Genomic DNA, 26,831 nt, shown 5'->3' on the forward strand with positions numbered 1-26,831 from the left:
CTGTCTGGGAATATGACTCATGGGGATAAAATGTTAAGCCATAATGTATTTCTTCAAAAGATTATACCATCATTCACTTCCATACATTTCAGAGTAAATAGGTTAATTCCACAGTGAAGTTATTGGACTGATTAGGTATGATATTCAATGCTATAACACTCAGCATAAATATGGAGACAGTAATAAAAAAAGATCCAGACATCCTTTTGAGTGTATTAAAAATCAAACAAATCAAATACTACTATAATGATTCAGTGTGAACAGAATGTGGCAGTGCTCTCTGATATTTTCAAAGCATATCACAGGGAGTGGCTCAGCTGTCTCGTTGAAAGGAATGACACTATATCTATCTGCACACAACCTCCAGATTTATATGTCAACAAATTCTCCAAGAGGGAACTTAAACCACCTTTCATCGGTGGTATTCAATACAGGAGAACACTCAGTTAAGTGAATGGGAGAACTATCAGATCAAGTCTTGATTGACCTAAAAACTATCAACCCTTAAGCAAATTAATGCAAAGTGGACCATCTCCCCATATCAGAAGGATACAATTAATATAGGCTTTGAAAGAGCATTACAGATTCACTGAGTGTATAGCCAACAGTTAGTTAAATATTTGAAACCTAATTTGAAATAATGATATGCCCTTTTTTCTGTCTGATCAATGAACTAATAGTACCTATTTTCAATGAATACAAAAATGTAGGGAAACTTTTCATTATTCATGAAAGAATCAAATTTTAAATGAGACAAGGTAACTGCCTTCACATTACTACAATCAAATTTTAAATTAGACGAGGTAACTGCCTTCACATTACTACAATCAAATTTTAAATGAGACGAGGTAACTGCCTTCACATTACTACAATCACCAACATGGAACTAAGGCATCTTGTCATCCATGTGTTTCATGACTTAATAGCTGTTGACATTATTCAAGGATATGTGTGAGCCTAAAACAAGAAACAGAGACTGACATTGTCTTTTCTTGAACTTTCATCCTTTACCATTTATCATTTGTTTGCAAATTTTATTGGATTAGTTTTCCTGAGTATTGGTTATTTCAAATGATATAATAAATGCTTTGTGAAGTAAATAATCACACAAACCATTACTAATTTTATAGTTATCAGATAGTCACTACATAACTTTACAGCTTTAAAGTTTGCAAAATATAACACATGATTAACATTATATTCAATACATTTCCATTGGGGGCCCCGAGTGGCCGAGTGGTCTAAAGCGCTCTTCGTTACGGATCACTGCCATCTCACCTCTGTCTGCGGCGGTTCGAGTCTAAGATTCAGCCAATGTGGGCATGTGAGAAAGCCTGCCAGTAGCTTCTCGTGGGTCGGTGGTTCTTTCTGGGGTTTTCCGGGTTCTTCCTCCACCATTAATACTGGCCGCCATGTATAGCCTATCGTGCTGAAAAATGGCGTTAAACCCCACAACAACAACAACAACATTTCCACTGATTCTCATCTTGCATTAATGTGTGTGTGTGTGTGTGTGTGTGTGTGTGTGTGTCAGTCTGAATATTAACTACTATTGGTATTAACACAAAGGCACAAATATAGAGTAATGCTTTACCATGGCATATAGCTGTGGGTCTGCTTTGAAAATTCATGGTCTAGCCACCCACAAAAACCATAAAAATTGGTATCCCACAAATTCAAAGTGATTCACAATAATATTAATTTTTCTCTGGTGGAAATGCAGATTCAAACCAAAATAATCCTGAGACCACCACCATAATCCATGATTTGTTACCAACAGACATCTGACAATCAATTCATATCTCAGAAACAAAATCTCATTACATGGTTATCTCCTAACTCAAGCAATATTCAATAATGTTCATACACTGCATTTTATATTTGCTCTTTTCTGAAACTGAATAGTACAGGCAATGATCTAATGACACTGGTTGTGCAGCAGGTTAGAATTTGTACTGTTTTAGTTTCTACTCTGATCTAGTGGCACGTGTGACAACAGATCTGGGTCTATGCTGTTTGTAGCCTGGCACACATAATGCATGGGAATTCATACAGTTGTTTTGGATCCATTTCAATAAATTGATATTTCTCATCCATGTGACAGAGAAATCTAGCTGTTTTGCTAACCTTACTTTTATCTCAGCCATCTAAAAACCAGTTGTCTCATTGAAGGTGTTTACACGCTCAGAACTACTTTTAAAAAAGAACTCTTGTAGTCTTCTGCTGTGCTTGATGAGGTTGCTCTAAAATCAAACAACAACAACAACAAATATATAACAAAAACACAGTACCTTAAGGTCAATCCATCGTTGAGATCACACCATACAAAAACTTTTCGAGAGAGACAAAGAAACACATGCACGTGATGTCGAGCTTTTTGGTATTATGCTAGTTGGTCAATTTTATCCTATATGCAGGCCTAGCTCAGCACATTTTCATGTCAGCATCATTAAATGCAGCTAAAGCTACCTAACTAGTTTTAAATACTTTGTGTGAAACAAATTATATACTGTTAGCTATATTTAGTAATGCTAACCTGAAAATTGACTGTGCTACAGACAGGATAAAATTCTCAGTACTGTGTGAAATGAACTATGACAGAAAACATAAACTACAGATCTATACCCTTCGTAGACTCCCAACTCTCTTAAATTAAGAGAGTTAACGTGGCAGGAGGTAGCAGCCTACTGCCGAGCTCTGTAGCGCCATAGTCATGCATGATACACTAAAGTGGGTGGTATTTTAGAAAGGTAGACAGATGTAGTTCTATAATGATACCAAATAATCTGGAATTTCTAGTTTTACTACAAAATACAGAGGGAAAAACCTCATTTTTTGGACTGGATTTTTTTCTACCCAAAATTCGCCCGTTGTCGGAATCCAATTTTGTGTCTGGATTTTAGACTTTTTGGTCTCAGATCTAAGGCAAACTGGTATGAACTGCAAACAGACAGATGAACCTTTGCAAAAAGTAGGATAAGATAGGCGTTTGGAATAAAGAGTGGTCTCGATACAAAAATAATGGATCTGTTTCACACAAAAAAAGAGAAGAAGAAAAAGAACTCCAACTTTTACCCTTCTGCTCATGCGTGAGCCAAATAGTCAAATAGCCAATGAAAAACAATGTTTCTAACACAACTAGGCAGTATGTTATTGGATGATCACCTGGAAGTTGGTGCTTTTGGATGTATTCAGAAATAGCTTTCAAAATGTGTTTCCTACTCGAATTTCAGGCAACCTCATCCCGTATTTATTGCATTGCAAATTCTAATATTATACAGCTTTACCTAGTAAGAATACAACCAGATTTTATTTTTAAATTAACAAAAAAGGAAACCTAGAAATGTGCCTGTATGATGTTTCCTACCTTAAATATTCTCAGCATGTTTTTTTATGTTTTCTAATTTCATGGTGTTTGCTTTTGTAATCATATCATTATATGTTTTTTATCTTATAGGTGTTGTCTAATGTTGTAAAGCACTCAGAGCTTCTAAAGATTAGGCACTATACAAAGTCCTCATCATTATTATGACAAGGATGCCCCCAACACTGATGCCATGGAAACATGACTCCATAAAATTATGTCAGAAAATAGTTAAAATCAATCCTGATCTCTGAGTCTTGTTGAGGTAAAAAGGGGACATAACATCGTACAATTCTACTAGTTGTTGTGAACATCAAACTTAATCTAAGTCTTTGTAAAAGTGAAGCCTCATACTAAATGTATTTTCAATCCATCAAATTCTTCAAGACGACTATTTGAGCAGAAATTGGCGATAAATCTGTCAAATATTGCCAGAAAATAGTGAAAGCCAAAACATGACCCAGATCTTTCAACTGTAAAGCTTCTTATCAAACTTGATTTCATTCCATGAAATCCTTGAAAGTTATTGCTCCAAAGAAAAAATACAAAGTTCCAAGAGGAACAGTTACATTAACTAATAACATTTTGCTGGAAAATCTTGAAAATCAAACTCTTCTTCAAGTAAATCATCATACAAGCATTCTGTTTCAATCTGTAAAGACTTTCAAAGTTACTAAGTGGAAACTCAAGGGCCAAAGTTCCAAGTCAAACACAGGCCACAACTCCATCAAATTCTGAATAATAATCATATAATTTAAGATTGTTTTTGGCCATTGTGAAGTAAAACCTTATACCCAATTTGATTTCAATCCATGGAGTCTTCAAAAGTTGCTGAGCAGAAACTAATGAGCAAAGTCATTAGTCAAATCAAAATAATGAAAATCAAAGATGACCTAGATCTTCATAATGTAAATACTCATACTATGTGTGATTTTTGATCCTTCAAAACTGAGATAATTGGAAGTGTAAAGTTTTACGTTAAACAGCGGCCATAACTCCCCATTTCCTTCCAGGAAATAGTCAAAGTCAATTCTGACCTTGCTCCTCTTATGTAAAGCATCATATCAAATTTGATTGCAAGCTATGTAAAGCATCATATCAAATTTGACTGCAAGCTATGTAAAGCATCATATCAAATTTGACTGCAAGCTATGTAAAGCATCATATCAAATTTGATTGCAAGCTATGTAAAGCATCATATCAAATTTGATTGCAAGCTATGTAAAGCATCATATCAAATTTGATTGCAAGCTATGTAAAGTATCATATCAAATTTGATTGCAAGCTATGTAAAGCATCATATCAAATTTGATTGCAAGCTATGTAAAGTATCATATCAAATTTGATTGCAAGCTATGTAAAGCATCATATCAAATTTGACTGCAAGCTATGTAAAGCATCATATCAAATTTGATTGCAAGCTATGTAAGCTATGTAAAGCATCATATCAAATTTGACTGCAAGCTATGTAAAGCATCATATCAAAGTTGACTGCAAGCTATGTAAGCTATGTAAAGTATCATATCAAATTTGACTGCAAGCTATGTAAAGCATCATATCAAATTTGACTGTAAGCTATGTAAAGCATCATATCAAATTTGATTGCAAGCTATGTAAAGCATCATATCAAATTTGACTGCAAGCTATGTAAAGCATCATATCAAATTTGACTGCAAGCTACGTAAAGTATCATATCAAATTTGACTGCAAGCTATGTAAAGCATCATATCAAATTTGATTGCAAGCTATGTAAAGCATCATATCAAATTTGACTGCAAGCTATGTAAAGCATCATATCAAATTTGATTGCAAGCTATGCAAGCTATGTAAAGCATCATATCAAATTTGACTGCAAGCTATGTAAGCTATGCAAAGCATCATATCAAATTTGACTGTAAGCTATGTAAAGTATCATATCAAATTTGACTGCAAGCTATGTAAAGTATCATATCAAGTTTGATTGCAAGCTATGTAAAGCATCATATCAAAGTTGACTGCAAGCTATGTAAGCTATGTAAAGTATCATATCAAATTTGATTGCAAGCTATGTAAAGCATCATATCAAATTTGATTGCAAGCTATGTAAAGCATCATATCAAATTTGATGGCAAGCTATGTAAAGCATCATATCAAATTTGACTGCAAGCTATGTAAAGCATCATATCAAATTTGATTGCAAGCTATGTAAAGCATCATATCAAATTTGACTGCAAGCTATGTAAAGTATCATATCAAAGTTGATTGCAAGCTATGTAAAGCATCATATCAAATTTGATTGCAAGCTATGTAAAGCATCATATCAAATTTGACTGTAAGCTATGTAAAGCATCATATCAAATTTGATTGCAAGCTATGTAAAGCATCATATCAAATTTGACTGTAAGCTATGTAAGCTGTGTAAAGCATCATATCAAATTTGATTGCAAGCTATGTAAAGTATCATATCAAAGTTGATTGCATGCTATGTAAAGTATCATATCAAAGTTGATTGCAAGCTATGTAAAGCATCATATCAAATTTGATTGCAAGCTATGTAAAGCATCATATCAAATTTGACTGCAAGCTATGTAAAGCATCATATCAAATTTGACTGTAAGCTATGTAAAGCATCATATCAAATTTGACTGCAAGCTATGTAAAGCATCATATCAAATTTGATTGCAAGCTATGTAAAGCATCATATCAAAGTTGACTGCAAGCTATGTAAAGTATCATATCAAATTTGACTGCAAGCTATGTAAAGCATCATATCAAATTTGATTGCAAGCTATGTAAAGCATCATATCAAATTTGATTGCAAGCTATGTAAAGCATCATATCAAATTTGACTGCAAGCTATGTAAGCTATGTAAAGCATCATATCAAATTTGACTGTAAGCTATGTAAAGCATCATATCAAATTTGACTGTAAGCTATGTAAAGCATCATATCAAATTTGACTGCAAGCTATGTAAAGCATCATATCAAATTTGACTGTAAGCTATGTAAAGCATCATATCAAATTTGATTGCAAGCTATGTAAAGCATCATATCAAATTTGATTGCAAGCTATGTAAAGCATCATATCAAATTTGATTGCAAGCTATGTAAAGCATCATATCAAATTTGACTGCAAGCTATGTAAAGCATCATATCAAATTTGATTGCAAGCTATGTAAAGCATCATATCAAATTTGACTGTAAGCTATGTAAAGCATCATATCAAATTTGCCTGCAAGCTATGTAAAGCATCATATCAAATTTGACTGCAAGCTATGTAAAGCATCATATCAAATTTGATTGCAAGCTATGTAAAGCATCATATCAAATTTGATTGCAAGCTATGTAAAGTATCATATCAAATTTGATTGCAAGCTATGTAAAGCATCATATCAAATTTGACTGCAAGCTATGTAAAGCATCATATCAAATTTGATTGCAAGCTATGTAAGCTATGTAAAGCATCATATCAAATTTGACTGCAAGCTATGTAAAGCATCATATCAAAGTTGACTGCAAGCTATGTAAGCTATGTAAAGTATCATATCAAATTTGACTGCAAGCTATGTAAAGCATCATATCAAATTTGACTGTAAGCTATGTAAAGCATCATATCAAATTTGATTGCAAGCTATGTAAAGCATCATATCAAATTTGACTGCAAGCTATGTAAAGCATCATATCAAATTTGACTGCAAGCTATGTAAAGCATCATATCAAATTTGATTGCAAGCTATGTAAAGCATCATATCAAATTTGACTGCAAGCTATGTAAAGCATCATATCAAATTTGATTGCAAGCTATGCAAGCTATGTAAAGCATCATATCAAATTTGACTGCAAGCTATGTAAGCTATGTAAAGCATCATATCAAATTTGACTGTAAGCTATGTAAAGTATCATATCAAATTTGACTGCAAGCTATGTAAAGTATCATATCAAGTTTGATTGCAAGCTATGTAAAGCATCATATCAAAGTTGACTGCAAGCTATGTAAGCTATGTAAAGTATCATATCAAATTTGATTGCAAGCTATGTAAAGCATCATATCAAATTTGATTGCAAGCTATGTAAAGCATCATATCAAATTTGATGGCAAGCTATGTAAAGCATCATATCAAATTTGACTGCAAGCTATGTAAAGCATCATATCAAATTTGATTGCAAGCTATGTAAAGCATCATATCAAATTTGACTGCAAGCTATGTAAAGTATCATATCAAAGTTGATTGCAAGCTATGTAAAGCATCATATCAAATTTGATTGCAAGCTATGTAAAGCATCATATCAAATTTGACTGTAAGCTATGTAAAGCATCATATCAAATTTGATTGCAAGCTATGTAAAGCATCATATCAAATTTGACTGTAAGCTATGTAAGCTGTGTAAAGCATCATATCAAATTTGATTGCAAGCTATGTAAAGTATCATATCAAAGTTGATTGCATGCTATGTAAAGTATCATATCAAAGTTGATTGCAAGCTATGTAAAGCATCATATCAAATTTGATTGCAAGCTATGTAAAGCATCATATCAAATTTGACTGTAAGCTATGTAAAGCATCATATCAAATTTGACTGCAAGCTATGTAAAGCATCATATCAAATTTGATTGCAAGCTATGTAAAGCATCATATCAAAGTTGACTGCAAGCTATGTAAAGTATCATATCAAATTTGACTGCAAACTATGTAAAGCATCATATCAAATTTGATTGCAAGCTATGTAAAGCATCATATCAAATTTGATTGCAAGCTATGTAAAGCATCATATCAAATTTGACTGCAAGCTATGTAAAGTATCATATCAAAGTTGATTGCAAGCTATGTAAAGCATCATATCAAATTTGATTGCAAGCTATGTAAAGCATCATATCAAATTTGACTGTAAGCTATGTAAAGCATCATATCAAATTTGATTGCAAGCTATGTAAAGCATCATATCAAATTTGACTGTAAGCTATGTAAGCTGTGTAAAGCATCATATCAAATTTGATTGCAAGCTATGTAAAGTATCATATCAAAGTTGATTGCATGCTATGTAAAGTATCATATCAAAGTTGATTGCAAGCTATGTAAAGCATCATATCAAATTTGATTGCAAGCTATGTAAAGCATCATATCAAATTTGACTGTAAGCTATGTAAAGCATCATATCAAATTTGACTGCAAGCTATGTAAAGCATCATATCAAATTTGATTGCAAGCTATGTAAAGCATCATATCAAAGTTGACTGCAAGCTATGTAAAGTATCATATCAAATTTGACTGCAAGCTATGTAAAGCATCATATCAAATTTGATTGCAAGCTATGTAAAGCATCATATCAAATTTGATTGCAAGCTATGTAAAGCATCATATCAAATTTGACTGCAAGCTATGTAAGCTATGTAAAGCATCATATCAAATTTGACTGTAAGCTATGTAAAGCATCATATCAAATTTGACTGTAAGCTATGTAAAGCGTCATATCAAATTTGACTGCAAGCTATGTAAAGCATCATATCAAATTTGACTGTAAGCTATGTAAAGCATCATATCAAATTTGATTGCAAGCTATGTAAAGCATCATATCAAATTTGATTGCAAGCTATGTAAAGCATCATATCAAATTTGATTGCAAGCTATGTAAAGCATCATATCAAATTTGACTGCAAGCTATGTAAAGCATCATATCAAATTTGATTGCAAGCTATGTAAAGCATCATATCAAATTTGACTGTAAGCTATGTAAAGCATCATATCAAATTTGCTTGCAAGCTATGTAAAGCATCATATCAGATTTGACTGCAAGCTATGTAAAGCATCATATCAAATTTGATTGCAAGCTATGTAAAGCATCATATCAAATTTGATTGCAAGCTATGTAAAGCATCATATCAAATTTGATTGCAAGCTATGTAAAGCATCATATCAAATTTGACTGCAAGCTATGTAAAGCATCATATCAAATTTAATTGCAAGCTATGTAAAGCATCATATCAAATTTGACTGTAAGCTATGTAAAGCATCATATCAAATTTGCTTGCAAGCTATGTAAAGCATCATATCAAATTTGACTGCAAGCTATGTAAAGCATCATATCAAATTTGATTGCAAGCTATGTAAAGCATCATATCAAATTTGATTGCAAGCTATGTAAAGCATCATATCAAATTTGATTGCAAGCTATGTAAAGCATCATATCAAATTTGACTGCAAGCTATGTAAAGCATCATATCAAATTTGATTGCAAGCTATGTAAAGCATCATATCAAATTTGACTGTAAGCTATGTAAAGCATCATATCAAATTTGCTTGCAAGCTATGTAAAGCATCATATCAAATTTGACTGCAAGCTATGTAAAGCATCATATCAAATTTGATTGCAAGCTATGTAAAGCATCATATCAAATTTGATTGCAAGCTATGTAAAGCATCATTATCAAATTTGATTGCAAGCTATGTAAAGCATCATATCAAATTTGATTGCAAGCTATGTAAAGCATCATATCAAATTTGATTGCAAGCTATGTAAAGCATCATATCAAATTTGACTGTAAGCTATGTAAAGCATCATATCAAATTTGACTGCAAGCTATGCAAGCTATGTAAAGCATCATATCAAATTTGACTGCAAGCTATGTAAGCTATGTAAAGCATCATATCAAATTTGTCCTTTAAACATTCAATTTTCAGACGGTTTTAACATTTTCTTATTTTAGTTTCTGCATTGCATTCAGAGAGCAAAAAGTATGTGAAAATCAGACCAGTGCTAAAATTACACTCCTGGTTCCTTCCATCCATTGCATTTTTATTTCATGAAAGTGTTATAGTTACATATCAAATTTAGTGATATATTACTTGGATTGACAGAGATATTTAAAGTGGAATTCAGTGATTTATAACATGAATAGATAAAGCTATTTAATGTGGAATTCAGTGATTATTTATTACATGAATATATAGAGCTATTTAAGGTGTAATTCAGTGTTTTATTACAAGAATAGATAAAGCTATTTAAAGAGGAATTCAGTGATTTATTACAATATAAGATAAAGCTATTTAAACAGGAATTCAGTGATTTATTACATAAATAGATATAGCTATTTAAAGTGGAAATCAGTTATTTATTACATGAATAGATAGAGCTACTGATTGGGGAATTTAGTGGTTTATTACATGAACTGATAGAACTAATCAAAGTGGAATTTAGTGGTTTATTACATGAATAGATAGAGCTATTTAAAGAGAAATTCACTTATTTATTACTTGAATAGCCAGAGCTACTGAATGGGGAATTCAGTGATTTATTGCATGATGAGACAGAGCTATTTAAGGTGGAATTTAATGATTTATTACACAGATAGAGCTATTTAAAGTGGAATTCAGTGATGTTTAGTGTGAATAGATAGAGCTACCGGCATTTAAAGTTTGCTCTTTCTTTCCAGCTCAATATAATCCTTGGTCAAGCAAGCACATTCAGTGGAATTTTTGTTCTCTAATTGCCATGATGAGGCCATAAAGGATCATAATAATAAAATCTGCCTATGACTAATAGGCTGACTTACATAGGTTATTTGACTGAGAACAGTCAGGCAAGAATTCCTGGGAAGGTTTGCCTGAAAAGAGCTGCAAGTATGCATCTCAATTCCATCCATGCAACATATTCTGGGTCACTGACAATTTAAATTTTATTTTTGATAATTTTATTCCCAAATGGAGCATTCTTGTTATCAACCATCCATCTGACAGCTAAAGTACAGTGTACTTTTCAAGCCAAGTGTCTAATTTTACAAGACTGTAACAATGTTTGTTGTTCAATTGCACTGAATAAACCTTGGACTTTGAAGCTGTACCAGCTGCTTCAATAGATAACAAGAAGGCTGTTCATTCTGCTAACAAGATGGCATATGTTATTTATACCAGTGGCTGTATTGCAGTTTTGTGGTCTCTAAACTGTAGTCAGTGCATGTACAGCAGTGCTGTCCAACCTTTTTGACACCATGGGCCACTGAAAAATGTTTTCTTGAAGCCAAGGGATGCAGCAGAAAACTGAAAAGCAATGACTATATAGGTGCTCAAGCTCTGGCGGGCCATTTAAAATCAGCCCATGGGTGGCATGCAGCCTGTGGGCCATGGGTTGGACAGTCTATGAAAAATTCACTGAATTAATAAACACTGTTCAAATGATGAACAGGCTAGTCTATTTCAACTACCACCCTCTTTCAATCCCAATAATGTGATCTTTACAACTTTTACCACAATAAATGCATTTATCTGCCTTGTGTATAAATATAAATCATAGTAAACAAAGAAACATTACTTGTTCCTAAACCAAAAACTGGAAGAAAAGGAAAATCACTGAAAATATCATTTGATATCCATATAAAGTCTCCAACAATTAGCTGGTAGAAAACGGTCATAACCAGTTTAATCCACAACCAGCCAGTTTTAAGTGAAGAAAACTGGCAGAATACTGCATTTCAGTTTTTTTAAAATTTTTTTAATAAAACTAATAATGATTGTCCTCACCAAGGCTGATGTAGCTGTCTTCATCATCTCCAAGATCGGCTTTTGTCAGGCTTGCATAGATATCTGTGCCAGCAATCTGAAAGCAGTATCATACAATATGAATTACCAGTAATATATAACATAAACTATCCATCAGTATTCTTATTTCATTAACTGAAGCTGCAGGCCACATCCTAATTGGATTGGCATAAACCAGTAGCAGGAAAAGATACTATAGAGACAAGGCTACTCAATCAGTACAAGCAAGTGCTTAGGGATTCCTCAATTTCACATCAAACATGACAAAGAAACTCCAATACTGCAATAAAACATTTTTTCACAAATGATTTCTCTTCCATTCCACCACATTCCCTCCTTGTCACTTAAAACCTAAATCCAGTTTCCAAATAGATTCTTGTAAAATTCACATTTGTCTAGCCTCACTCAAATTAGATTTATAGGAAATGTACAAGGTCTTGGGATGAATGTACATATGAAGTGTCCGAGATTTCCTTCCCGTAGTTTAGAAAGAGTAACGTTATAAAAGCTTGTGCTAATGGATAGATGAATGCCAGAGAACAGTTCATTACATAGACTCTTCTCAGCAGAGTTAAAAATTGAACATTTTATTATTGATTCAAAGGAATTTTATTTATTTAGACATTGATAATAATAATAATAGTAATAATAATAATAATAATAATAATAATAATATTAGTAAGTGTATGGAGCATAGTTCTTGTTCAAGAACTACGTTTGAAAGGTGACCTCCATTCATGGGACACCTCTGTTAAGAAGCCAGTGATTGCTTAAGATAGGCTGAACAGTACATTGGTCTACAGGTACTTTTTCCTATTACTGGTTTTCGCTGTACATCAAACAATAAAGAAGCCTGTTCGGAAGCCATAATCATAAAACTTAAATGTAAATAAACCCTGACTTAGAATAAAAAATACAAACATCACTTAAGACACAGAAAAACTGACATCATAAAGAATATATACTACTTTTCCTGCATAAATTAAATGCACATAAAAACAAAACTATACAGCAAGAACCCAGATCTGAAATCTCTTAATACAATTGGGCATTAGAGACTATACTGCTTGCTCAACATCATTTTTATAATCAATATGCTGACCAGGACATGCCACCACATTTTATGATGGCATCTTACTCAATATCATTCAAATGAATACATATACAGGAAGAGTCCACATTTTATGATGGCATCTTACTCAATATAATCCAAATGAATACATATACAGGAAGAGTCCACATTTTATGATGGCATCTTACTCAATATAATCCAAATGAATACATATACAGGAAGAGTCCACATTTTATGATGGCATCTTACTCAATATCATCCAAATGAATACATATACAAGGAGAGTCCACATTTTATGATGGCATCTTACTCAGTATAATCCAAATGAATACATATACAGGGAGAGTCCACATTTTGTGAAGGCATCTTACTTAATATCATCCAAATGAATACATATACAGGGAGGGTCCATGTTTTATGATGGCAAAGGTTGATCTTTGCTTTCAGTAGCTGGGTGAATTTTGCAAGTATATACAGGAATGAAGTTTTACAGCTAGAGACATAACAAAATTTAAAATATTTTGTTTTCTTCCCTTAAACGAAGAAAACTCTGCAACAATTTGAAACTGTTGCATCTAAAAACAATATCCCCTTTTACATCTTAAAATTTTGAAGGTATTATGTTGCAATTAATAGCGTGAAATGCATTAACCTGTTCCGATAAGTACATATGTGTAGAAACATGCATTGTATTCATTATTTAAACATTACTTAAAAATAGATAGCAAATTTAAAATCATGTTGCTTTTTTGTAATGTTATTTAATTTCCTATCAAGTGTGCAAGCTTGCTGTGTTGTTGTTGTTGCAATGTTGTTGTAGGGTTTAATGCCGTTTTCAGCACACGATAGGCTATACATGGTGGCCAGTATTAATGGTGGAGGAAGAACCCGGGAAAACCCTGGAAAGAACCATCGACCCACGAGAAGCTACTGGCAAGCTTAGTTGTTGTTGTTGTGGGGTTTAACACCATTTTTCAACACACGATAGGCTATACATGGTGACCAGTAATAATGGTGGAGGAAGAACCTGGAAAAACCCCAGAAAGAACCATCGACCCACGAGAAGCTACTGGCAAGCTTTCTCACATACCCACATTGGCTGAATCCGAGACTCGAACCGGTGCAGACAGAGGTGAGATGGCAGTGATCCATAATGGAGAGCGCTTTAGACCACTCGGGGCCCCTACTGGCAAGCTTAGCTTGCTGTGTATAAGTCACTAATAAGTCTAGTCCAAGTGCAAAGACCCAGGCCTGCCACATCATAATACAGCAGCAAATCTGGCTCTCTTTAGTCTGTTAGGTGCAAGCAGTGGACTAAGCAACATAGATCCTAATCTGACAGGCATTTTGTAATAGCAGATCAGGGTCTATGTTGTCTACAGTTGGGCTCAACTTATAAACCAGTGACATTGAATATTAAAGGAATATGTCCATTTAGCTTTAAACACTAATGAAATTCATTATTAGAGAAACAGTTTGCCCTTTTTGATTGTACCAAACATTTAAGAGTTAAATATCCAGGACAGCTATAGGTATTTTGTACAAGTACAGTGTTATCGTTATTTAACTGTGTGCTTAACATTTGTCCATTACTGTAAGTGTAATTTGGATGTAAAAAGAATGTTTGCATAGCTAACTTTTGTCTATTACTGTGAAGTTATGAAAATAATTTTGACACGAGCATTTAAGTTCAGAACATTCTAGGTCCATTCTTGTTTACATTTTGACTGGAATTTTCCACTGGAATGATTCACACCTAGGTCACATGAAAATGTATATCAATAGGGATTTGATAAACAAATGAACTGTCAGATTCAGTGTGTAGGCATCTGGTACCATAGCAAAGGGAACATCATCATCATCAGTTTCACTACCACTGGTAATGACATTTATTAGATCACTTAAACTCATCCTTAACAAAACAGTTTGCAATACAATCAAGGAAACATCATGGCTTGCACGAGAGATCATCCTGACTGTCAGCAATACATTTATTTCATGCTCAATTTTTATTGTCAAGGCTTGTGATGTATCTTTGGATTTGAACACATCAGTACTTTGACTTCTACTGCGCATACTTTTTAGATGTACCTCTTTTTTTAACTAGCCAGTTTTCATCTATTTTCAAGCTGTACTCAATTACTCAACATAAGGTACAAAATTAATCAATTAGTCTATATAATAAATGATAATTAAAGAAAGAATTCTGTTTCAAAAATAGTTTTCTCATCCAGTAATCAAAGAGAAACAATCAAAAACAGATGAAGAAGACATAAATTGCTTGGTTTTTTGAAGTTGTTCATTGGTTACAGATTGGTAAAAACTGAATATATGAAGGCACAGTTTTTGGAAACAGCCAAAGCTCAACCACCATCCACCAAACAGTTAGATTACCTGAATCTGTATACTAAATTAGCAACAGAGTGAAGGGTTCTATCAAAATTTACATCTCGATCACACACTGTACAATTTTTAGAAATTTTCAGCCATTGATTTTAAACCATCTCTTGAAATCTATATTCATTTGTAAAACAGGTATATTATTATGTCCAATTTCATGGATAAAAATCCAATTCCCCAAAACTCTGAAAACCTGATAAAGCTGGCATAACTTATTCAAATGGTACATTTAAGATCTAAATATGGGATTTACTTATGTATATAAGCATATAAAAAATCATTTGCTTTACATCAAGTGATTTCTGCTACATAATTCTGATAATGTTGCTTTCTCCAAAAATTTCAACATATTCTTTTAAATGGGGGGAAAGTTTCTAAGTTCATAGCATGAAATCTAATGAGTTCATTCAAACACATACAAACCATGGGCATATCATGAAGTCAAAGGAGCTCATTCAAAAACACACACACAAACCAGGGGCATATCATGAAGTCTAATGAGTTCATTCAAACACATACAAACCATGGGCATATCATGAAGTCTAAGGAGCTCATTCAAAAACACACACACAAACCAGGGGCATATCATGAAGTCTAATGAGTTCATTCAAACACATACAAACCATGGGCATATCATAAAGTCTAACAAGCTCATTCAAACACATACAAACCAGGGACATATAATGAAGTCTAACTACCGTATTTACCATATGTTTTCGGACTGCAAAAAATAAATACTTTTTTTGTCGTATGAATATATATCAAATTTTTTAATTAGGTGTCCGAAAACATACAGGTGAAGATAGATTTATTCCCCCCCACAGGTCTGTAACAAAGTTACAGTTAGCTCAAATGACAACATGCTGCCATGAAGTAAAACAAGTATTTTGCCAAGCACCATGGAAAGGATAAAGAATGAAAAACAGGCATTACTTGCCTATTTTGTCTATGTGATACATGTCCATCCACCAGAAAACACAGCCATACATGTATTAGAGCCACGATTGTGTGCGTATTTTCCAAAAGAACTGCCATATTACTAATCTTGCAATCCAGTTTAACCCTCTGCTAATCGGTGATCATTAAAATCTACATTACAAACGCACGCAAGCTTAATTTCTGTGTAATTAAGATATTAATGCAAACTAAATAAAAAGATTTTGGAATTATAATTTTTAAGATATTTATGACAGAAACATTTTAATATCGAGAGTAGAAATACCGGTACACGTATGATGGCTAATCTTAGAGCATCAAGGGTGAGAAGCTCCTTATGGGGTGAGTGTTGTATGCACGCCAAGGAAGGGTAAAAATAACAAGCAAGTTGCAATATACGAGTCAGCATGATTAATATGTTAGTATTTTTTTAAATAAAATAAAGGTGATCTATTTGTCGTGGTTCTCTCTTTTTTTTCCCCACCTTGCCGAGGGCAGCTTCAAAATGAGTAGAGCTTGCTGACTTAAAACAATCAACTGCTCAAAGATTGTTTCGATGTATGTCGGAGATTTCAAGGTGTCTAGGTGATAATTGTTAATAATAAAACTTGCGAGATTTCTTTGACAGGTGTGTTTGGAAATAGAATGCAGCCATCTGGATTTCATTAAAAGAGCACACGATGTACTGAACATTTAGCACCCACAATCAAAATTTATCGTCTACAGAGAGGTTTACTACCTGTAGAACAATAACTATGTTTAAACCTTGGTATATAATGCCTCAGGGATAATGGGTTTCTTTTGTTGCACAATGCCAATGAATTTTACTAATCCATACCGACTCTCTGATGTATTGTTTAATGATATAAAACAGGGGTCATGGTTTCTAATCAAAGCCGTAACTGTCACACCTGTTTGAAGTGGTTTCATGTGTAACAATGTCTACACTGACAACCAATCATATTTTTGTTAGCCAATCAAGCTATTAAAATATAAAGTATAAATAAAATACCCACCACTATCAAAAGTTTATATACTGGATAGCTGTCGTAGTGAAACATAATATTGTTAGTACTGTAATAATTTTGATGGTTAAGTTTATCATGTGTTATGCAACAAGCGAGGAGGCACTGCCTAGTTCGTGGAGGGACTCTCCCTTGCCAAAATCGTTTCCAAAGAGGCCAGTAGGCCATCCACAGAAGCGACCTCGAATTAATGATTCTGAGGATGCATCACAAAAAGAACTGCCTGCTCTAGATGACGAGTCTAATTATCTTGAACCCGAGAGTGCTCCACTCAGTTCTATACGTGGTCACTATAAACATTATACCTTAAAGCAAAAGCAGGATATCATTAACAATGCAAAATGTCTGGGAATTAGACCTACAGCGAAAAATTCAAGATTCCAAAATCCACGGTGAGTACCTGGATGAAAATTGGATGAAAATTGACTTTTCTGCCGATCTGAACTTGAACGGACATTTGCCTAAGTGTGGATGACCCATTTCATATGGACAAGCTATGAATGATAAGATAGCTCAATGGGTGCTCACTTAGCGTGACTTAGTCAGTGTTGAGGGAATATGTATATATGCCAAGGAGCTTGTCTCAAAAGAATTTCCGGAGAGCAAATTCCATGCCAGTTGTTCATGGGGAGAGAGTTTCATGCAGGTTCTGGAAACGTATTACCCACAATGATTATTTTCAAGGGAAAGAGACAGCTAGATCTGAAGGCACCAAAAGGGTGGATTATCGCAGTTCAAGAGAAAGCATGGATGGACGAAACGCTAATGCTGCGATGAATTGAAGAAATTTATTTGCCATTCACCAGAAGAGAGCGATCACTATTACTTATGGACTCGTTCTGGGCTCACATCACTGATAACGTGAAGAAACAGTTGCGGCGTGGAAATGTTGTGCCAGCAATAACACCAGGAGGCTGCACATCCAAATTGCAACCTCTTGATGTGAGCATCAATAAACCTGTCAAGAGCTACATTTGCCACAGCTGGACGGAATACATCAGGGATACTACAAATGCATTAATATCATCTAATGAAAGCAGCAATGGACGGATCAAGACAGCCAGCAAACAGACTGTATTGGACTGGGTTGTAAATGCCATGGACACATTGAAGGAAAAGCACACAATGATAATTAAATCTTTCAAGGTGTGTGGCATCAGTATCAATCTGAGCGGAAGGGAAAACGCGCTGATCAGAAATGACAAACAATTAAACAATATGGATGATGATACTGATACAGAATTTGAGGGCTTTTCGCCTGAGGATCTAAAAATGGCTATGGACAAGCTACCTGATATTGAATAATATATTTAAATATATTACAGGATTAAATCATATTTCTTTTCATTCTTTGATATTGCTACTTATTGTGTATGGCTTAATATAACAATGTTTATCTATCTATCTGCATACATACATACATACATACATACATAAATACAGTGTTTCCCTTTACGCACATTTGTGCGTCAGTGACGCATGCTGGAGAAAATTGATGCACACATTTTGTTACCGTGCGTTTTTTTGATGCAAAGGATTTTCAAAATATGATCATGATTTATTTAATACCCAATGCGTTGGACGATGGATGGCATCGTATATACTTAGCGTATAGGCATTGACTGGTTCCCCGCTTTGCTTGCTCCCTGCCTTGCGCTCCTCTATTTGTATAGCAAAGTGCAACATAGGGAACATATAAAACAATGAACCAGACTAGCATAGGCAATGTTATGACGGAGTAGCTTCCCCTAATCTCGCGAGCTTCTCGCGATTTCCATCGAGCTCAGCAAAGCTGTTCTAGATATTTAACATCAAGGCTCGTTGCACTAGAAAGTGATCGCCAGATTAAAACGTCGTGCACTAAAAAGCATTAGCGAAGAAAGTGAAAGAAACAGAACACAAAAGAGTAACTGTGGATCTAACTTTAATGAAAAATGGAGAAAATTATTCCCTTGACTGGAATATTCATTACGATTACCGGTGTGACTTCTGATCGCGTGATTGCAAAGACTGCAAAAGTGAATAATCCTTTCATGACAGGATTTTAGAATTTTTAAAAATAGGCCCTCGTTCGCCATAAGATATCTGGAGAACACATTATAACCTAACTTCCTAAGACATTATTTCACAACATAGAAATCAGTAAACTTGCAGAGACAAATGCATTATTTGGATTACAAAGTCAGCGGGTCATTGCAGATTTTGTTGGTTGTTAACTTTTGCTGCAATAAAAGAAAGATCTTAAAGTTCAAGTGTAACTTATTAGAAAGAAGATGAATCAGTATCCTCCTTGATATTTGGATAAATGTGTTCTAGGACGAAGGACAATAAAACCTATGATAGTACACATTTGATGAAAGGCAGTAAATTAACTCACATTTCGTTAAAAAGATTTATTTGGCTTTTTGTATTGGCTTATATGTAATATGTTGGGCTATAATATTGTTGAGGAGACTGTTAAAAGTACGACTTTAAAAGAAAAATGAACTAATAAAATTATTCTTTGAATAGACAATGCATTTGTTTGTTAATTGTGCATGTTGGTGTATTTGTATGTTTAGAGAAAGAGAGAGAGAGTATGTTGTGCAAGTTGCAATTTCCTATTTCAAGCTGAAAAAGTATGAGTCGTATGAAAATTTGTCAGTACATTTTTTACCCCCACATTTATTATTTGACCCTCAGTTTTGACACCTAGGGTTTTTTTTGTACCCTCAATTTTACACCCCTGGAGGATACACTGTAAATATATACATACGATTAAAAAATTTAAATTATATTAGTTCATGGAAGTTCATGATCACAATAAATAATTGGCTAAGAAATGAAGCAAATTTTGTATCAGTTAAATTAACGGTAAACACGCTGCAAATTTTACAATAAAATGAAGCAGCAGATCTTCCTATATTGTGTCCGAAAACATAAATTGTAGAAAAAATTATAGCAGAGCAATGTCCGAAAACTTACAAGGCATATTAAATATTATATTTCCCCCCAAGAAACGGTGTCCAAAAACAAATGGTGTCCGAAAACATACGGTAAATATGGTAGTTCATTCAAACACATACAAACCATGGGCATATCATGAAGTCTAACAAGCTCATTCAAACACATACAAACCATGGGCATATCATGAAGTCGAGTTCATTCAAACACATACAAACCATGGGCATATCATGAAGTCTAATGAGTTCATTCAAACACATACAAACCATGGGCATATCATGAAGTCTAATGAGTTCATTCAAACACACGTACAAACCATGGGCATATCATGAAGTCTAAGGAGCTCATTCAAAAACACACACACAAACCATGGGCATATCATGAAGTCTAACAAGCTCATTCAAACACACACAAACCATGGGCATATCATGAAGTCTAATGAGCTCATTCAAACACATATACAAACCAGGGGCATATCATGAAGTCTAATGAGTTCATTCAAACACATACAAACCATGGGAATATCATGAAGTCTAATGAGTTCATTCAAACACATACAAACCATGGGCATATCATGAAGTCTAATGAGTTCATTCAAACACACATACAAACCATGGGCATATCATTTTTTCATGTGAAGTGGTTTTTACATAATGATACTAACAAGGTTTGACACAAGATCAAAATGGTAAAACATTTATATTATAGCCAAATAGAAAATTGCTTTTAAATGGCACAAACATTTAATTCTGTCATCTAGGTATAAAATCTAATATGCCAAACAAAATTAATATCTTTGTCAAGCAGTTTAAGCATACTTGTGCTGATGAGATATGTATGTATGTATGTATGTATGTATGTATGTATGTATGTATGTATGTATGTATATATGTATGTATGTATGTATGTATGTATGTATGTATGTATGTATGTATGGATGGATGGATGGATGCATGACTGACTGACTCATTTTTCTTGTCTTTGAAATGATGGCATTAAAGGAGTTCCAGAACCTTTTAACTGCCTATAAAAATCAATGAGATTTCAAACACACATAATAATGGTAATGAATGAATGTGGGTTTCATGTCTGTACCAGGCAACAGACAGTTTATCTGTGAGCTAGTTACTTAATACCATGTAAGTGTAGTCTTGTTCACTGGTAACTTGATAGTGTCATGAACAGTCTACAAACACTTGAAAAGCTTCTTACACAAATCTCCACTTTCTCAAATTAACCAGATAAACATATATTCCATACTTTCAATTTATGAAACATCATTGATACGTGAATCTGGCATAGCAACAATACCCTGGAATTATCTCATAAAGTTAACATTTCAAGCTGCCATACACATGTAGCGTTCATTGACACATGAATCTGGCACAACAATACCCAGTATCTCATAAAGTTAGCATTAGTAATAATAATGATGATGATGACGATGATTTTATTTAAAGAAGAAGCCCATTTGGTAAAATGACCAATCTTCCATGAAGCCTTCTACAATTACATGTTTTTATATATATATATATATATATATATATAATGCACAATTTTTACAAGATGATGCATCTTTTAGACATCAAATGCTATTATAATCTACACAATCAATCTACTTCTATAATAAAATATGCCTTTAAGGATAAGTACATACAGTATTCATACAAAGAGCAGTAGAAGCATGTGTAAAACATTATAAGTGAGTAGATGATATAAAAATGTCTGAAGAGTCACAACTGAATTAAACAAAATCATACAAATGATTGTTTCTGTAGATGCAGACTAAGAACCTTTATGAAAGCTTGGCATGAGTCAGCTGACTTTATATAAGATGGTATAGAATTCCAATGTTTGGCTCCAAGGAAAAGCAAACCTTTTCTTATATGACTCTGAATTTGTTTTAGGTAAATATAACTTGTTATTTGAGATGGATCTTAGTTCATACATATGAACATTTGTAACAAATTTAAAATTACATTTAAGACAATCAGAAGCCAAACCATATGAGGATTTATAGACTAGTAAACCCTTTTGAAACTGAGTTCTCTGCTGAAATGGAAGCCACTTTAAGGTTTTAGAAAGATTTGTTGATGATGTATGTAAATCAGCATCAAGAATAAATAACTCTAGCTGCTCTTTTTGTAATTTCAGTAATCATTCCTAATTTTCTGTAACACAATTACCCCAGACAGAACAACAGTATTCACTCCTGATTTTCTGTAACACTATTACCCCAGACAGAACAACAGTATCCATTCCTGATTTTCTGTAACACAATTACCCCAGACAGAACAACAGTATTCACTCCTGATTTTCTGTAACACAATTACCCCAGACAGAACAACAGTATCCATTCCTGATTTTCTGTACCACAATTACCCCAGACAGAACAACAGTAATCATTCCTGATTTTCTGTAACACAATTACCCCAGACAGAACAACAGTATTTGTTCCTGATTTTCTGTAACACATGGTTCCCACGCTTTTCTAAATATAAATATCCTGGTCTTTTCCAGGTTTTTTCCAGGATGAAATAATTTTTTTCAAGGTTAACATATGACCATTACTGAATGAAATTAAAGAACGTTTTGGATTATACAACATGCATTTTCCAAATCTAAAGATGTTTCTCTTTCAAGACTCTCCAAAACAGGTCAGAAAAGAATTGATCATGTACAAAACCACAAAATGGGTCACATGAAACAAATCTGACTATATTCCTATAAATTGGCATTTAAAGCCATTTCAATGACAGAATACAAATTCTAACTTTACTTTGCTGACCTGCATTATGTTGCTACCTGGAAACAACATAATGAGCATTCATTATTTTGTTTCCTTTCAAACCTTTAATTCTAAAGAATTCTAAAGCAATATATAATAATAATAATAATAATAATAATAATAATAATAATAATGAGAACTTTGTATAGTGCCTAATCTTTAGAAGCTCTAAGCGCTTTACAACATTAGACAACACCTATAAGATAAGAAATATAATAATATTATTAACAAAAACAAACAACATGAAATTAGAAAAACATTAAAAAATAAAAAACATGCTGAGAATATTTCAGGTAGGAAACATTATTAGGTCTTTAAGTTTGTTCTTGCAGTCGAAATAAGCGAGTTTTGTGAGCCCTCTTGAATGTGATCACTGTGTCTTTGTGTCTAAGTTCAGTGGGCAATTCATTCCACATTGCTGGGCATTGGTATGCAAAAGAACGCTGTCCATATGACTTTGTTTTCATAGTGGGAATAATGAGTATACGATTGTCAGAAGAGGAGCATAAGTATCTTGCTGGTGTATACACATGGGTGAGGTCAGATAGGTTTGTTGGACTAGAGTCCGACAGTGAAACGTAGCACAGAGAACAAATTTTGTGTTTGATTCTGGATCGAATGGATAGCCAGTGTAGGGTACAGAGCAGCGGGGAGGTGTGCTCTGATCGTGGTACTCTAAGTATGATCCGAGCAGCTGTGTTTTGAACTTTTTGAAGTTTCTGGAGTAGATATTGAGATGAACCAAACAGAATTGAGTTACAATAGTCCAGTCTTGAAAGTACTAAGGAACACACAAGTGTTTTAGTGGCATCAACTGAAAGATATTTGCGAATTGAACTGATGCATCTCAGCTCAAGATATGCAGCCTTGCATATGTTCATGACATGTTGGAGCAATGTGAAAGTACTGTCCAGAGTAACACCTAGGTTTCGTACTGATTGTGTGAATTTAATGTTGGCATTGCTGATATTTATTGTTTGAGGTAAAGGATGTGAATGAGAAAGTCTTTGTGTTGTGATCAGAATGGCCTCAGTTTTATCATCATTCATCTGCAGCTTGTTACAAGTCATCCATGATTTCACATCATAAATGCACCTCTCAACACCTTGGATGGTAGCATCAACTTCATTTGGGTACCTAGATTTGTATAGTTGGGTGTCATCAGCATACAATTAGTGAGACACTGGATGATGATCTATGACACTTGAGAGCGACTGAGTGTACAGAATGAAGAGAACAGGTCCAAGATCAGACCCCTGTGGAACACCAAAACATAGATCAACTGGGTTGGAGTGTATTCCATTTGCAGAAACAATTTGTGTCCTGTTGACCAAGTAGGACTTGAACCACAGTAAGGCTGTATCATGAATGCCAAATACATGCTGGAGACGGTGAAGTAATATATCATGGTCTATTGTGTCAAATGCTGCGGACAAATCAAGGAGGGTGAGGACTGTAATCTTTCTGCTATCCAACGCAGAGAGAATGTCATTAACTACTTTTAGAAGAGTAGTTTCAGTACTGTGGCAAGGGCGATATGCAGATTGTACATTGCTAAAAAGACTATTTGAATTTAGATGAGATACAAGCTGGGATAGAACAACCTTTTCTAAGACTTTTGAAATGAATGGGAGATTAGAAACTGGGCAGTAGTTCTTTAAATCATTATGGTCTAGTGTTGGTTTCTTCAGCAGAGGCTTTACAATGGCAGTTTTGAAAAATGATGGGAATTCCCCAGATGAGAGAGAGGTATTAATAACATCAGTTAGTGAAGGCAATACTGGATCTAAGCACTCAAGCAGCAGTGATGTTGGAATTGGATCAAGTTCACATGACTTTGGTGCACTCTTCATCACGATTGTACATACAAAATTTATAGAGACCGGTTCAAATGCTGCTAATGGTTGCCACTCAAATTCTGTATCCCAACTGTATGGTGATGACGAGTCAATTGAAATTGTGGTGTCAAGCTTATCTCTAATGGTTTGTACTTTGTCACGGAAGAAATTTGCAAACATGTCCAGAAGGTCGACTGGAGAGAAGGTAGTTGGAAGTGGTGTTGATTTATTCCTTGGCATTAGCTTGTTAGTAATCTCGAAGAGCTCTTTGCAGCTGGAACTTTCCATGATCTTAGTAGTGTAGTGGGCTGATTTCACTGCATGGACTTTATTTGTGACATTCTTCTTAGCGACTTCATAGATTTGCTTATGAATAGTGAGTCTGGTGGAAAGCCAGAGCCTCTCAGCTTTATGGTGGTCTCTTTTAGCAGTGTAAAGCTGGTCGCTAACACTGCTATACCATGGAGAACACTTCTGAATTGATACTCTGCACTTGGTAGCTGGGGCATGTTTGCTAAGTAATGAATGCAGACAGTTATCGAGTTGGTCTGTGGTAGGAGGAAAGCAAGTTGTTAGGTTAGCTTGGATGTCACGCATTAGTTTGGTTCTATTTATCATATGGAGGTTTCTCTTAGTAGCAGATAAAAGTGGAGGGTTAGGGACTGATATGTCAAGATGGCATATAATGCAGAGGTGATCTGATGCAAGTTCATGGGATATCAGGGAGGACTGTAGGATGTTATCATCAGGTCTATGAAGAATCCAGTCTAAAATGTGACCATGTTTATGAATGGGTTGGTTAACTGACTGTTTGAGGTTGAAAACATTAATGGAATCTTGATGTATTTGAGTTTCCGGGACAGTCAAAGTGAAAGTTGAAATCTCCAAGAATAATCAGGTTGCCACCTATCGAATTTCCATAGTCCAGGAGATTCAGAAACTGCTCCAAAAAGAGAGAGTCAGCCAGCTTGTTTTTTCTACTAGGAGGAGGGTGGTATAGGCAGAAAAAATGGACTGACCTTTGCTCCAGTGCGAGTGTGGTTTGGACTAGTTCAAATGATGTGTGGTCGAAATTGAATGTTGTGGTATAGCTAAGATATTTATCATGGAGTTCTCTGTGATGACAGCAATTCCACCTCCGTGAGAATTTTGGGGGAACGACTTGATGGAGTAACCAGTGAGTGTTAGATCTGCACACTTGGGCTCATCGCTTATGTTTTTAGGCAGTATCACATGATGGCAGTTTGTTCAAAAACAGTGGAGCAAGACAGCTGAGAAAAAGTCTAATTATTCTTGTTTCCAAAACAAGGAGATGAAGAAACACATAAAAATTTAACAGCCAATACATAATGAACACAATAATGAAGATGAAAACAGGCAACAAGCACAAATATCATGAAAACGGCACTAAAAAATGGAACAGCTGCTTCAAGCCAGTTAAGTGATAGCGGCCATCTTGTTCCATGTGCATGTTATACAAAGTAATCATTTCCTATCACAGTAAGAAAAAAACCCCAATAAATGCAAAGTATTAGAATCTTATCTTGTAACGAAAAAGTTTAACCCTGAATTTGTGTGTGCCAATAAAATCTCAAACAAGATTTTTCAACCAACCTAAACTCTTTAAGATGATTTAGTTAAAAAATCCATCATTTAAAGACATTTACAAAAGGGTTGATTTAAAATTTTACAAAAGACTTTCTAAATTATACACTGCTGTATAAACAAGGGCTGAATTTTCTGTAAAATCAACTTGCCTTCTTGTAGTTTAATAAACCAGTCCCCAAACCTGAACTGATACATGGGCTCTTATTGGTTCTTAATTTATAATAAAAGGGACGACAATTTCCTATTTCTCCTGTGGTCCATTTAAGATCTCAAACCAATGCTTCAAGCTACAAGTCACTGTATAATAATTTCGCACCAAAGATCAGCTCAGTGATTCGACATTTTTC

The 26,831-nt window shown here is 34.3% G+C and overlaps 1 protein-coding gene across 1 annotated transcript in view; it reads right to left on the reverse strand.

Moving 5' to 3' along the window:
- The window catches only part of LOC149808504 (annexin A6-like), a 227,558-nt gene that overhangs the window by 25,475 nt on the left and 175,252 nt on the right, over positions 1-26,831 (reverse strand). The window contains exon 23 of the mRNA XM_089978253.1: positions 11,857-11,932. Within this exon, the coding sequence (XP_089834379.1) occupies positions 11,857-11,932 (76 nt within the window). The remainder of the gene's footprint in view (positions 1-11,856; positions 11,933-26,831) is intronic.

Source organism: Sinohyriopsis cumingii, chromosome 1 (assembly GCF_028554795.1).
Source record: "Sinohyriopsis cumingii isolate HCF-2022 chromosome 1, ASM2855479v2, whole genome shotgun sequence".
In the NCBI taxonomy this organism is placed as follows: domain Eukaryota; kingdom Metazoa; phylum Mollusca; class Bivalvia; order Unionida; family Unionidae; genus Sinohyriopsis; species Sinohyriopsis cumingii.